The sequence below is a fragment of the Bubalus kerabau genome, chromosome 21 (assembly GCF_029407905.1).
Source record: "Bubalus kerabau isolate K-KA32 ecotype Philippines breed swamp buffalo chromosome 21, PCC_UOA_SB_1v2, whole genome shotgun sequence".
Lineage (NCBI taxonomy): Eukaryota > Metazoa > Chordata > Mammalia > Artiodactyla > Bovidae > Bubalus > Bubalus kerabau.
This window is the reverse complement of record NC_073644.1, coordinates 24,830,553-24,845,514: the sequence shown is the minus strand read 5'-3', so window position 1 is coordinate 24,845,514 and position 14,962 is coordinate 24,830,553. Positions and strand designations below refer to the sequence as shown.

General features: G+C 40.8%; 1 protein-coding gene across 2 annotated transcripts; it reads right to left on the bottom strand.

Annotated features, from left to right (window-relative positions):
* Positions 1-1,387: 1,387 nt before the first annotated feature.
* On the bottom strand, positions 1,388-11,937 carry ZNF24 (zinc finger protein 24). 2 transcript variants are annotated; one of them, XM_055559390.1, is made up of 4 exons: positions 11,797-11,937; positions 9,428-9,926; positions 9,046-9,193; positions 1,388-7,128 (listed from the first exon to the last, which is right to left on the bottom strand). In XM_055559390.1, the coding sequence occupies exons 2-4, from the start codon at positions 9,845-9,847 to the stop codon at positions 6,590-6,592; spliced, it is 1,107 nt and encodes a 368-aa protein (XP_055415365.1). In that variant the 5' UTR covers positions 9,848-9,926; positions 11,797-11,937; the 3' UTR covers positions 1,388-6,589. The 2 variants fall into 2 exon arrangements, with proteins under 2 accessions (XP_055415365.1, XP_055415366.1); XM_055559391.1 differs by lacking the exon at positions 11,797-11,937 and adding an exon at positions 11,115-11,356.
* Positions 11,938-14,962: the final 3,025 nt, after the last annotated feature.

Below are 14,962 nucleotides of genomic sequence, written 5' to 3'. Positions count from 1 at the left end.
CAATATTGGAGTGGGTTGCATTCCCTTCTCAGGGGTCGAACCCAGGTCTCCTGCATTGCAGATTCTTTACCATCTGAGCCATCAGGGAAGCCCCAAATTTGCCTCACATTTCCCATTTCAGGGATCTCCTCTCTCCTATTCTTTGCTTCTGATACATTTTGTCTAATATTGTACTTGCTCAGGCAGGTTAGATTTAGTCATCTTGGTCTGAAGGATTTTGTGATGGTTTTATAAAAGGATATTTGCATGCTAATTCAAAAAATTCAAAGAGAGGAAAACTTTATAATGCAAGAGGTAAGGATTACTAGAGCATGCCTTTGAGGTCTGAGAGGGTGGCTTAGACCCAACAGAGAGGGCAGCCTCAGGTAGAAGCACAGTTGATCCACAGTTAAAAGGGAAAGTGGCACTAAGAAACCAAGATACGGACTTTGTTTACTGCTTTCTAGATTTTTCTTTCTGTTGTAAACACAGTATGGTAAGTAGAGACAGGGACAGGTATACAGAGTGCATTTTTATAGGTGTAGACACAACATAAAATTGTTACTGGGGTAATACTAGTATTATGGACTCATGGGTTACTTTTGGAATGCTTTTTATTTCTAAGATTTTCTCATGTAGCTATATATTAGTTTATATTAATAGTCTATTACAGATTTACATAAAAATATGTAGAGAAACTTTTTACAAATTTAAAGAAACTAGTTGGGACACTTTATTCTAGTCTCAGCACCTACTCATTACACTCCTTTGCCCAAAACCTCTGAGCTTTCCATCTCATTCATAGTTCTCGCCAGTGGCTAACCAAGTATCCCAAGATCTGGCCCTACTCTCCACCCTTAACTCCTTTCTCTGGTTTCACCCACTACATTCACCCATTTCACTCTGCTCCAGCCCCACTGGCCTTGTCTCTTGAACAAATCAGGCAATGCTACTACATCAAATTCTTCATACTTGCTGTTCCCATGCTTAGAATGCCATCTGTAGTTTCCAATAGCAATAAACCCCAGGGCAGTCTTGGGCCTGAGCAACTTCAAATTCACAGGCCTGAGAATTTTTTAAAAAGGACCCCAGAAAACCACATTGTGGGGAGATAAGGAAATGGAGGACATGGGAAGGAGTTCCAAGTCACATATAGGGGATGTTTGTCAGGGAACACCCTAAGAGTGATGGCTGGAGGTGGGTACAGCATAGACTCAGCAGTGTAATCCCCAGTCTGGGTCCCAAGTTAATCAATCTGTAAGAAGGATGGGAAGAGAAATGCCAAGGACTTGACTGTGTGATGTTTTTTATCTATAGACATTCCCAATGTGTTCAGTTATTGTTGGAATTTAAAGTATATGAATGTACTATGTGATGTAGACAAGAGTAGAGTAACAAATGGCAGAGGTTGACAGAGGCCACATCATGGAAGGCCATGCTAATTTTATTAACTTATGTAGTGCATAAAGTATAAGTCTAGAATTTAAAATTACAAAGGTTTTCTACAAATCAGTAAGAAAATACAAACAACCTATATTAATCAGGACAGAAACCCAATTCAATTATTTTAAACAAGAAAGGGACTTTATTGGCTCACAAAACGTTAAAGTCCAGAGGTAGGGCAGGCTTTAGGCACAGCTGGATCTAGGGCCTCCAGAAAAATGACATCAGAACTTAGATCTCATTCCTTTCTGCTAGCCTCTGAGTTTCCCCTCAGACTCTTTCCACATAGTACAAATTTTCAGGCTTACACAGTCCTTAGTTCGTGGGATCTCTGATGAGCGTTCTTTCCAAGAGTTCCAGCAGAAGTTCCGTTGAAGGTATTCTTTAGCCTGACTTGGGTTACACGCCCATTCTTTAATCACTGTGGCAAAGGAGCTGTGGGACTCAGGAAGGCCTGACCTGGTAATGTACTCTCCTAAGCCACAGGGAATGGGCTCCCCACAATATTTATTGTTATCACAAGACGGGGAAAGAGATGCTGAACAGAAACAACATTTATCTACACATAACTCAAGAGAAAAGCAGGTGAAGGATACAAACTATCCATGATAAAACTACAAATGGCCAATAAATATATGAAAATAACCTCAACCTTGCCATTAATCAGGAAAATGTAAAATGATCCTTTTTCTCTTTTTTGCCCATCAGATAAAAATTATCAAGTGCAGGTAAAGCTTTATGGGGAAATGAGCACTTTCCATACAGCTGGTGAAAACAGAAAGTCATGAAGGCCTTTTGGAAGGCTAAGGTGGGTCTACTATCAGATTGTTCCCTGATAGACAATCTGGTAACAATCTGATAGACCCAACAATCTACCTTCTACTCCATTCTAAAAAAATACTCACACATGCATAAAGATAAGAAAGAGATGTTTACTTTGGCAATGTAATAGCAAAAGAAAAAATAAGGGAACAGTTAAATAATGGTATTTTCATAGTATTGAATATTATCCAACCATTAAGGAGGTTTAAAGACCTCAGGATTGGTTTTTGAGACCAAAAAAAAGCAAGCTGCAGAACAATACATATATATATCCTATTTATGTAAAAATGGCATTTGTATGTATATGCATATTCACATGAGAATTATGGAAAGGAGATTAGATGAATGCATACCCAACTGTGGGCAGTGGAATGTGATAGGAAATGCTGGAGAAAAGGGTCTCTCTTCGCTCCTATATAAAAGTTTTGTACACTGAGATGGTAGTCATTTATATTTTCATAATTAAAAATGGGAAAATGCAATTCACAATTGGAAATAAAAAGTATATTTGCAAATTGCAAATAAAGTATAAAAAGATAATTCTCCTTATTAACAACAACAAAAAAAAGAGCAAACACATTGAAGGATCAGGGTTGTTTGGAGTGTAGGCAAAGAGGCACTCTAACTAGTGATGGAGTTGCAAAGTGGTACTATCTTTTCTCATGGTATTTCTCCAAATGTTAAATATGTACATTTCCTGACCCAATAAATCTGCTTCTGGCTATTTACGCTACAGAAATACCCACAGAGGCAGCAAAATATATACGGATGTTAACTCTACCTTTCTTTGTAATAAAAAAAAAAAAATGGAACTAATGAAATTACCTACCAGTAGGGGTTGTCTAACGAGTTACAGCATTTTTTTAGGCTGTGCTGTGGCATGTGGGATCTTAGTTCCCCAATCAGGGATTGAACTTGTGCCCCCTGCATTGGGAGTGCCGAGTCTTAACCACTGGACTGCCTGGGAAGTCCCAGTTACAGCGTATTGATTCAATGGGTTAGTATGTAGCCATAAAAAAATAAAAGTCTACATCCAAGTGGGAGGGAGAGGAGGCAATTTTCAGTGCAGTACATGTAAAATGGGGATATGTACCTACCTCATATGGTTGGTGGGGGGATTAAGAGTTAATCCATGGTAAAGCGCTTCCAACAGTGTCTGTGTACAGTGACAACTGTCAGCTATTAACACGTTTTTGCTTAATTATGTATATGCCTAAGTCTGGAAGAAGAGCAAACCAAATAATTACTTGTCAATTTAGACCATAAAAAGATATGTCCTTTTTCATTTTGTATTTCTGCACTGTAGAAAAGTCAAACAAGTATGTTTTAATAGCCTTTATATTTGCTAACCATAAGATAAAAGCATAAAATTTACCGATCAAGGTTTAATAGCCATCATTCATTGCACTGTGAAAAAAAAATACATCCCTGGAGTTCACAGAACTAGATTTGAGTTTTAGCTCTAACTGGCCACATGCAAGTCACGCGATCTCTAAATCTTGCTTTCCTAGTCTACAAATCTAAGGGAGATGGGTAGTGTCTAACCCAATGACTGGCATGCAGATTATTTCAGTACATAGAACCCTCCCTGCAACTTACACAAATGTGACAGACCTACTGCTAAATGATCAAGTGCCAACTGGGTGTGAATGTGGAGAGTTCAACCTCCAAGAAAATCAAAAGAAAATTTCGCAGTAATGAGCAAGTGGTCAGTGGCTATTGGTCAGGCATAAGCAGTCTGCTTGCCATTAATAATGACTGCTCATTTGCTAACCCAACAGATGCCACTGCTTGGCAATGCTAGATCACCACTTCATCAAAGGCTGGGCACCCCCCAGATTTGCCAACTATGATCATCTGAGTGGACATAAATGAAAAGTCCAGACGAAATCACAAAGCACTGAATATATAACCAGAGATGGGGAGTACACAATCATTTCCTTTTAATGTGTATCATCACCCAGTTTTCTGGGGTCCAGTCCATTTCCCTCCCCGAGCCTTGCCTTAGTCTCAGAATCCTTCTTAAACAACACACAGGTATCAGAGATGACAAGACAAACTCACATTTGCCAACTCTAATACTTTTTTCTAAGTTCTCACATTACACCAAACATCTTTGGCATTTATGACAAATGTACCACAGGGCAGCTTCTTTGTATACAGGAAAAGCAGAAGATCTAAAAAACCATGAAACTCTAACCACCAAGAGGTTACTCCATTCTTACCTACTCTGATAAAAGAATTCTGTCATCCCAGCAGTATTCCAAATATGCCACTTCAGAACCTACTTGGAAAGAAGCCAGTTATAAATAAATCAATCAACCCAAGACCATTTTATCTTAGAGCAGAGGAATTCATAGCTTTATTGGACTCTGACTTGTTTCCTCTTAGCCACAAAGAGAAAAAGACCCAAACAAAAGTCCCTACATATTCTTGTATAACTTAAAATACATTATATCATTACTACATATTTATACTTCAATAAATCTTAATCTATAAAGCACATTTCTTATAATTATCAAAAAATTCTATAAACAAGCTCCCTTCTGCCTCACTTCTCCACCAGCTAGCCTTGCATTTATTACTCTGCTTTTTAACAGGCTCATGCAAATCGCACCTTCCATTTTTTAATTTGATCCAAGCACCAGATGTAACCCATAACTCTGGAAATACGTAATTTTTTATTCACATGGGTCATTTTCCACACAATTATGCCCACTATAAAAAAGCCTTTTCTCATAATCTATATATTTTAACTTCCAGAGTTTTCCACTAAACAGAACCACAGTATTTGGGATTCTCAACCAAGGAGTATATAATCCTACTACTACAATGTTATTACTTTTATACATTTTTAAAAAAATGTGTTAAGACTTAAAATTAAAAAAAGCTCCACCAACTCTGACGATTAATAAACTAGTTAATAGCCTAGTTCTTTTTTAAATAGAACAATCCATTCAATCTAATATGTTAAGTACAACCTCAATACTACTAGAGATTGATTAGTTTTTTTTTTTTATAAAAGACCCATAAACTTCCAAACTGTGATAGTTATCTTGGACTCACCTCTGAAGACTGCTGACGAGCTGGCTAGCTCTTTGAGCTGAGTCCTCCTTTCCCCAATACAACACCCTGGTAAGAGAACTATGGCTCTAGGAATCTCAGAGGTGACCCCCCACCCCAAGACTGCTTAGATTGGGGTGGGGGGAGCGGCTAACTCACAGGAAACAGCTTTATACCAACCCCCAGTGACTTACAGTGGAAGAATACCTACCTACCCGTGGCAGGGTTACAGTACCTAGCACAGTGCCTTGTTGGTAGAAAATTTAATAATAAACCCATGGCTGCTCTGTTAGCTTGGTGTTCAACCCTTTTGTACCAAAAGAGTAAAATCAAAACCCTGATACCTTGTTCCCCACCTATCAGGGATTTTCCTGTCCTCAACAAAAGTGAAAGAAAAATAACGACTTACTTAGATCTTCAAGTCTTTTGTTTTCTAAAAGCCAAGACAGACCATTACTCATTTACATTTGCCCTTCAATGCTGCCATTCACTACAGATCCTCCCCTAGTGTTACAATTTCTACCTTCAAAGCTTTACAGCTGTTTGTTTAAACTGTTCACTTTCTAATGATACATGAGAAGACATTATTTTCATGAGTAGGTTGCTTCTCAATTACAGGTAGGATGAGCTATTTTTGAGTTTTCCAGCAGGCAGATAATTATACCTAGAATAAATTCCTGATACACTTCAATTATTGGATCAAAGTATTTGTCAGTCTTCCCCAATCTAGGTATCCCATTCACTTTTTGATGTTTTATCAACTGTCACTTCTTATCTGAGTTTTAAGGCTCATTTCACTCTGGTTTTTGGTCACCTTTTATCTTCTATTTTCAAAAATGCATATTCAAATTAGGTAAAAGGAAACAGGTAAATCCGGAAAAAGTGGTTTCAGTTTTCAGATTTTGTAATTCTTATGTTGCTTTTCAATGCAGAAGGGAATGTATCCTTGCAAAGAACATTTCGATGACCAACACAAATAATATATCTGTCTAAGAAGCAAACTTTGTAACAAAGGGACAAAGATCAGGTAGCTCATCATTAGGAAAAATAATAAGAAATATCACATGGAAGATTAGGCATTAACACCTGAATTAAGTTTAAAATTTCAGTTTCTAGGCAGGTATGACACCATTCCTTTCAAGATAATAGTGGGTAAAGATTTTCTACATTTCCCAGTGGATTTTCTAACAGTCTATAGGAAAACTATGTCATTTCATGTTTTTAATTTTGTCTTCATTTCAGAAGAAAAAGACCTGAGTGCTGACTTTTTTTTTTTAATTTCTTAAACTTTCACAACATTGAGAAGTTTTTCTGCATTGTGTCTTCGCTGATGTCTAAAAAGATTTGAGCTTTGACTATAGGATTTCCCACACTGAACGCATTCATAAGGTTTTTCCCCAGTATGGATTCTCTGGTGATTGATAAGCCCAGAATTCTGGCTAAAGGCTTTTCCACATTCGAGACATTTGTAAGGTTTTTCTCCAGTGTGGACTCTCTGGTGCTGCACGAGGATGGAACTTCTGCTGAATGCTTTCCCACACTCAACACATCCATAGGGTTTCTCCCCACTGTGGATTCTCTGATGAAGAATAAGGGCTGAGCCCTGACTGAAGTGTTTCCCACATTCGTCACATATATGCTGTTTCTTTCGGGAGGGATTTCTCTTTCTTTCAAATCTGCCCTTAGGGAAACAGGTTTCTCCATATTTAAAGATTTGAGGAACACCTATATTGAGAGTGCCGGGAACTTCATGAGATTCTCCTGCTGAAGGAATCTCCTGCTTTGGAGCTAGAGCTCCATTTTCAGTCCTAGCATCATCATCTGAAATAAACAGAAAATGTAATTATCACTTACTTCCTATTCTGGGAGGACAGACAACTGAAGAAAAAAAAAATGTTTAAAAAAATGAAGTAGAAGTAAATAGCTTGTATATGTCTATAAACAGCACTATGAAACTGGTGATGATACTGCCTAGTCTCAAAAAAAGAAAAAAATGAAGACAACTGATTATGAGGTTAATGAGGTGAGAGCATGAGAACATATGAGGAATTAAAAGGCTGTATACTAGTGAGTGGTAGCACAGGGAGTGGGTTACACAATGGTGGTCAAAAATCGAAGGGTGGAAAAAGTACAGATGTTTCAGTCTAAGTTTGTTAGGAGACACAGAGATGCAACTAAGGTCAGGAGAAAAATAAATCAAAATTTGCCATCAGGAAGTCACATTGTTTTGCTTTGAAAAAGGGAGAAGTTATATCAAAATACAAGTGTAAGTAACCAATCTGTCAGACAGTGATTTTTCTAAAATGAGCAAGACAAAGCAGGTCAAAGCCAAGATTAGATTATAAGGAGAATACAGCAGTCCAGACAAGAAGCAGCTGAAGGTAAGCCGGGAGCATCCTGTGTTAACTTGGGACATGACACTTACAAATTCAAGGCTCTTTTAATGACTGAAGTTTTCCTATAAAAGCAACTTGCTGTATTTGGTATTTGTCATGGTATTAAGACGAGCTGTGACTTCTAGGCCTGTTAGATATGCACAATGAAAGAACAGCCTGAATTGCCAACATGAGATACCATTATCTACCTATAGGCAGGAGTGGTATGAGTAAGTCTCATTTAAGACCTTCCTGAAACTTCAAGCTTTGATGAATAGTTACTGAAGGGTGAGCAGAAGCACTCAAAACACTTGTACATAGTGAGAAAGTCTGTAACAAATGATTAAGAAAGAGACAGAAAAGAAAGCTGACCAAGAGACACTGACGAGTCAGAGGAGATGAGTGAGGTCTGGAGACTTGAGTAACAGAGAAGTGAGTGTGAAGGTGACAAATGGCACAGAAAGAATTTAGTCCCCAAGTGTGGTAAAGACCAGAACGCTAAAACGAGGCGGGAATTATTCTATTCTACAGTTTAAAGAGGCAAGAATGAAGTCTATTCTACAATTCAAGCAAGGGAGAAGTTTGCCACCCAAGAAGATGCCACCTCCAAAACCAAAGATGCTGGTTCTCAAACTTTACTGCAGAGAAGAACACCCCATAATTCAAAGGGGCAGAACTCAGGACTCATCTGGCTCGCACTAGCATTACCTTCAACTACCTCAAGAAATGATGCCCAAAGCAGTCGCAAACAAAATTTCATTTTAATTCCTATAAATATGAAAAAGAAATCTAGCAGGTTTAGGAATATACAGGATTGTATCAAAATAAATATGTGGCATTAACTGCCAAGATGCTGGGAAAGAATGGCATTAGTGAACAATCTTTCCATTTAATTTTTCTGTACTTATGTTGAAGAAAAACCAAAAAAGCTGAAAATTCTAAAAGATTTTGGTGATAACAAACAAAAAACTAGATTTGAAGAGGTAAGCTTATTATACCAAGGGTACTAGGTAGGAAACTGGAAGGATGTGAAACAGGTGGCAAATAAGCAATACAGAGGGACCTGGTCTACAGGTGGGTTATGGCTCAGAGTAAGTCAAATGCCCACCAGAAATGGGCAGGCCTTCAAAGAAAGACATAAAAGCAAAGAAAAGGTTGATGATGTTATGTTGAAGAATAAAAGACTCAAGGTTAGCAAACCAATTGTTATCACATAAGAATAGAACTCCTACAATGTGTCTATGTCTAAGCAATCAGGTAAAGGTGATTATTCCCCCTCCCTGCTCCCAGTAAAAATAAGCAGAGTTCTGGACAAAAGGGCCACACTCTCACTCTCCAGCCCATACGGAGTTCCGGTCCTCACCACAGTGCCTTAGGGAATGGAGCTCCCAGGATGCCCACTTGAGCTGGTTTTCCACAGCATCAAGCTCAGAACTCGGTAATCCCTGAGCTTCTTCTTGAGATACTACCTCCTCCACTAACACTTCCCGTTTTCGTCGCCGAAGAGAAACCTGGAAATGATAGGAATTGGTTCAGTTGAGAAGGAATTTGATGAGAATCAAAACTAAAACACACACCAAAGAAAACCATACAAAACATATGCTGCAGAGGCCTAGAGGGCAAAGCAGCATAAACAATAAAGGGCGGGGAGGGGAAGCATAAACATAATTCTAACTTAGTTGAGTAGAACTAATTCAGAAGCTGTGAATACTGCTATGCCAGTGCTCCTAACACAAGAAACTTACTGGCTGTCCAGGGTCATCTAGTTCACTCTCTAAATCCTCCAGGACCGTCACCGCCTCCTCTCCATTCTCTGGATGATGCTCTCGAACCCAAGTCTGTAGCTCCTTGGGAAGGATGGCAACAAACTGCTCTAGTACAACCAGCTCCAAGATTTGTTCTTTTGTGTGTGTCTCTGGCCTGAGCCACAGACGGCAAAGTTCTCGAAGCTGGCTCACAGCTTCCCGGGGCCCAGGTGAATCCTGGTATCCAAACTGCCTGAATCTCTGGCGGAAAACCTCCGGGTCAGGAAGATGGTTCCAGGGGATACTCGACCCCTCTTCACCATCAGGATCCTCCTCCAACTTCACTCTTAGAATTTTTTCCTCTTCATCTGGAGTTGGGATGATAAGTATTGAATCCTCTTCCACTGACTGTGCAGACATCCTGATTTATAATACTTCAAGGAAAGACAATCAAGGCAAGATACCTTAGGGAAATACCCAGTTTTCTTCACAGGCACTCCTGAGACACAAGAAATGAAAAATATATAAATGACTAAATATTCTAAGAACCTGGACACAGAATGATTAAAGGAAATAAAAATGTATTCTTTTACTAGATTAAAAATTCCAATCAATAAATAACCTGAATCAGAAGTCTGCAAACTACAGCTCATGGCCAAGTCTGGCCTGCTGCCCATTTTTGTACAATGCGTATACTAAGAATAGTTTTCACACTTGTACATGGTGGGAAAAAAATCAAAAGAACACTCCATGACATGTGAAAATGACATGAAATTAAATCATCTGTCTCATAAATAATTTTCTTCATTTGTTCATACTACAATAGCAGAGTTGAGTAGTTGCAATAGGCACTATAGGGCATGAGAAACTTAATATTTACCCTGGTCCTTTAGAGATAAAGTTTGCCAACCTATGATCAACAAAACTTATTTCAACAATCAAAAGAATCTAAGTTAAAAACCAGCCCTTCTCGGTGTTATCTAAATGCATCTGACCCTTGAACACATTATCTATAATTCAATACTGGTGTACCTTGACACATTTAGGTCATCTCAAAAGCAGGGACTGCTTTTTTATTATCTGTTTAAAAAAATTTTTTTTCACAAAACGTTTAAGGGTTATTTTTTAAATGTTTAAGAACTACTAGGACTTTAAATATACGTTTAAAAAAAATTCACTTGCTCAGGAATAGATAATAATGTTGGAAAAAAGTAACCACTATGTGCCATAAAATTTAATTATTTTTCAGTTACTCTCCACACCATAAATACCTTTAAATTAGGAACGACAGGCATTAATCAGCAAATTCTAGGGGAAAGAACTCTCCTAACACCTTTGTGATGCAGATTCTTCCGCTGACACTGAATGACTCACAATCTCCAGTTACTACCTTCATGGAGACCTTGTGCTATTTCTAACCCTTTCCTTGGTATTTGCACAGTCATGCCCATGCCATTGTCTACAACACCCGTTAAGAATGAGCCACGCAGCTGCTCAATGCACCCATACAGGCCCCAGAATATGAAAGCCAATTTCCAAAAACTTCCTGTAACCCTACCAAAACTAGGAATCAGAAAAGATCTTACCAGGTAACATACACACAAGTTTAATTAAATACTCTGGAGTGTGGCGGCCTTATAAACATGTAGCTTTGGCCTATAGATCTGTTTCTATTCCAAGACCCTACCTTTCTACGGCTCAAGCATTCTATAGAAAAGAAATTTCTCTTCTTTTTACGTTCTCCAACAGCACCCTGGCAGTGGGATGTGAGGAGGTGCGGCGAGCGGAGGCCCGCGGTCCCGACCGTCTTTGGGCGGAGAGCCCCGTCCCAGGTGACCTCCCCACGCAGTCCTGCAGAGTGCCGCTGTGAACTGCGCCCCCACCCCAACAACTTCAGCCCCCTTTTCCCGCACTCGCGGCGGCAGCTTTCCTCAGACCGAATGCCACCCGGCCACAACAGCAAACGAGCCGCGGCACTTCCGCCCGCGGCCGGCTAAACTACAAGTCCCGGCAGGCCCCGCGCGAGGCCCGCCCACTCCCACCTCCGCCCGAAAAGAATCCCAGAACTCTCCGCGAGATTTCAGGGCCTCGAAATAGAACAAAACCGGCTGATGGGGGAGGGGAAGTCGGGGGTCGCGAAGGACACAAGGGACGGAGGACTCTTCGAGGGTGCTGAAAGCCCTATCTGGCTTTCTGTCTTCCCTTGCCCATCCCACAACTGCCGGGCACGGAGACCGCGGCCTGTCCCCCGCGCCTCTGGAAGAAGCCGAGGAATGTTCCCGCCAGGCTTCTTCGCTGACTCTTGTCAAGCAGTCTGCAGCCCCCAGGCCAGCGTCTCTCTCACACCCTTCCCCCCTACTCGCGCAAACCTCGGGCTCGGGAACCACAGCCGCTTCGCTGTCCTCGTCCGACGCAGAAACGCCGCTCACAAGCCGTTTCCCAGCAGCCCCCGGCGCGGACTGCTTCCGGTCTGTGGGCCCCAGGAGGCGGGGGGAGGCGAAGCCCCACGTTGCCATGGAGATGCGCTCTGGGCCGGGGGAAGGGCTGTCCAACGACAATGACCGCTTTGAGGCTGCGCTTGGCCTCGCGCCTTCCTCCCCCGGTATCCCAGCCTTCTGGGTTCCGCTTGAAAGACAAGAAAAAGAAAGAATTCTGCCACTAAGACAGTCTTTACGGTTTCATAAGCCTTTTCACATGCATTGTGTCATGTGATCGTCACAGTAGTTCTCTGAAAGAAGTATTATGAATATTTATGAATGTTAATTACTTTGTACCAGGCACTATCACCGTGCTTTACATGTAATTTCATTTTCACAACATCGCTGAGATAGTAAGAACTTTTGTTATTCCCATTTCACAGGAGATCATTGAGGCACAAGTAAATAGCTTGCCGAGTGCTCATAACTGGTAAGTGGGAAGCAAGATTTGAAACCAAGGCATGACTCTCACCTTTGCCAACTACTTGCTATGCCATACAACTTTATTATGACCAGTTTATTACTTGTCAGGGAAACAAGATGAGACTCTTAACCAAGAGCTTTGGCAGTGAGCTCACATTGAATTTGCAGAATGCGTGGTCATTTTCTGACTTGAGGCTTGACAGTTTATATTACAAAGCAGCTGCCAAAGTGATCGTTTAAAAACAGAAATCAGACAACTTAATTCCCCTATGTAAAGACATTTAATGGATCCCTAACTGCCTTACCCCTGCTTGTGCTCAGTTGCTCGGTTGTGTTTGCCACCCTATGGACTGTATCCGGCCAAACTGCTCTGTCCCTGGGATTTTTCACGTAAGAATACTGGAGTGGGTTGCCATTTCGTCCTCCAGGGGAATCTTCCCCTACTGCCTTAATTATGACATAAAAATTCCTTACATTTTCCTGTAAGGCCCCACTAGTCTCTTCCCTGCTCCCACCCCCACTCTCCAGCTCTGTAGGCTCATTGCGGTCTGGATCCTCAGCCTTCCTGACCACCTTTCCTCCTGGAAGCCTCCCCACTCTCATATTACTGGGTGGAAGTGATCTCATTTATTCACTTCTCTGTTTTTTTTGTTTGTTTGTTTTGCTTTTTGTCCATAAGGCAGAGACTATGCCTGTCTTATTCACCACAGTATCTCCACATAGTAATCCCAGGATATTGACTGCCTGGTACATGGTGGTTGGTCAGTCGCCAAGTCGGGTCTGACTGTTACCCCATGAACTGCAGCACCCCAGCTCCTCTGTCCTTCACCGTCTCCCGGAGTTTGCTCAAATTCATGTCCATTGAATCAGTGACGCCATCCAACCATCTCATCCTCCACCACCCCCTTCTCTTTTTGCCTTCATCTTTCCCAGCATTAGGGTTTTTTCCAATGAGTTGGCTCTTCGAATCAGGTGGCCAAAGTATTGGAGCCTCAGCTTAGCTAAGTCAGTCCTTCCAAAGGATATTCAGTTGATTTCCTTTAGGATTGACTAGAGAAGTCAGTAAATATTTGTTGAATAAATGAATAAAGTGTGGGCTGCTCAGATTGCTGCTTTTGCTAGGTCACATGTCAGGCCTCAGAAACCACAAAGAAAGAGCCCTGTTGTTTAAGGTCTGTGTTAGAAGTGCAGGTCCAGCCTTTCAGAAGCATTCCAAGATCCTCAGGCTTCAGCTTTCTGCCTCTTCGGGAAAGTTCCCTTTGCAAAGAGCCCTCAGTCTGCTGGACTGGTGAATGAGAAAGCTCACGAGTTAGCAGCTGATGGTATAGCACTCCTCTACTCTCTGACTGGAGCTTTGCCCCCCAAAACCCCTGCTACTTCTGATGACTCGTCTCTCTTCATTTAGGAAGTTTCTGAAATCTTTACTTTTTTCTTCCCTACTTGGCTATTGCCACCAACCTACTTGGCTGCTCTTCCCAACTGTTCTCTCTTTGGTGACTCTAAAAGCTAGCTCATGTTATTTTTCAGAGACAAACCAAAATTTAATTTCTCAAGGTTCATGCTGTGTACTTTAGCAGAATTTGATGGAGGATTTTGTATATACATTTGTAATAGATAAAAAATAAACCAGATTGAAAATCCTTTTTCTTTCTTTGTAAAAGCAAGCCATGTACCAAGTTTTTTGGTCCAAATTGTGTAGGATAAGTTAAATTGCATCTGTTAACCAATATGAGTATATTTCTGTAAGTATGCTTGCATGCGTGCTAAGTGGCTTCAGTCTTGTCCAACTTTTTGTGACCCTATGGACCACAGCCCACCAGGCTCCTCTGCCCATGGAATTTTCCAGGCAAGCATACTGGAGTGGGTTGCCATGCCCTCCTCCAGGGGATCTTCCCAACCCAGGATTGAACCTGCATCTCTTATGTCACCTGCACTGGCAGGTGGGTTTTCTGTAAGTATAGCTATGTCGAAATAAAGTTTTAAAAAGCAATAAATAAATAAAAGCTAGCTCAAGGCATTTTTGTTTTATTTTGTTTTGCTTTAAGTGTTTTTACATCTAATTAATGCTGAAAAACTAAAAACATACACATCGAACAGAAGTACTTGGGCAGATTAAAAATGTTAAAATTTAACAAAACCCTTTGCCTAGGATTCATTCTATCATTCCTAATTCTTTCTGAGAGAGTAAATAAAATCACAATGAGTTTTTCTTCTCTAATTTACTCTTTTGAGAGCAGGGACTATAAACCTCGGTTTTGAAACCCCATCCTCTGAGTCCCAGGTTTGATACCTCGGTTTGGGAAGATCCCCTGGAGAAGGAAATGGCTATGCACTCCAGTGTTCTTGCCTGGAGAATTCCACGGGGAGAGGAGCCTAATGGGCTACAGTCCATGGGGTCACAAAGTGTCAGACACGACTGATTGACTAACACTTTCACTTTCAATGGAAACAGTCACAGACTTTATTTTCTTGAGCTCCAAAATCACTATGAACAGTGACTGCAGCCATGAAATTAAAAGACGCTTTCTGCTTGGAAGAAACGCTATGATAAACCTAGACAGTGTATTAAAAAACAGAGGCATTATGTTGCTGACAAAGGTCCATATACTCAAAGCTATGGTTTTTCCAGTGGTCA

What these genes read in the sequence shown, in the direction of transcription:
- ZNF24 (XM_055559390.1), bottom strand. Translation starts at nt 9,847, where the DNA reads ATGTCTGCACAGTCAGTGGAAGAGGATTCAATACTTATCATCCCAACT. An exon ending in TAGATGACCCTGGACAGCCA is followed by an intron (nt 9,194 to 9,427) that starts GTAAGTTTCTTG and finishes TATCATTTCCAG; the next exon opens with GTTTCTCTTCGGCGACGAAA. An exon ending in CCATTCCCTAAGGCACTGTG is followed by an intron (nt 7,129 to 9,045) that starts GTGAGGACCGGA and finishes TGTTTATTTCAG; the next exon opens with ATGATGATGCTAGGACTGAA.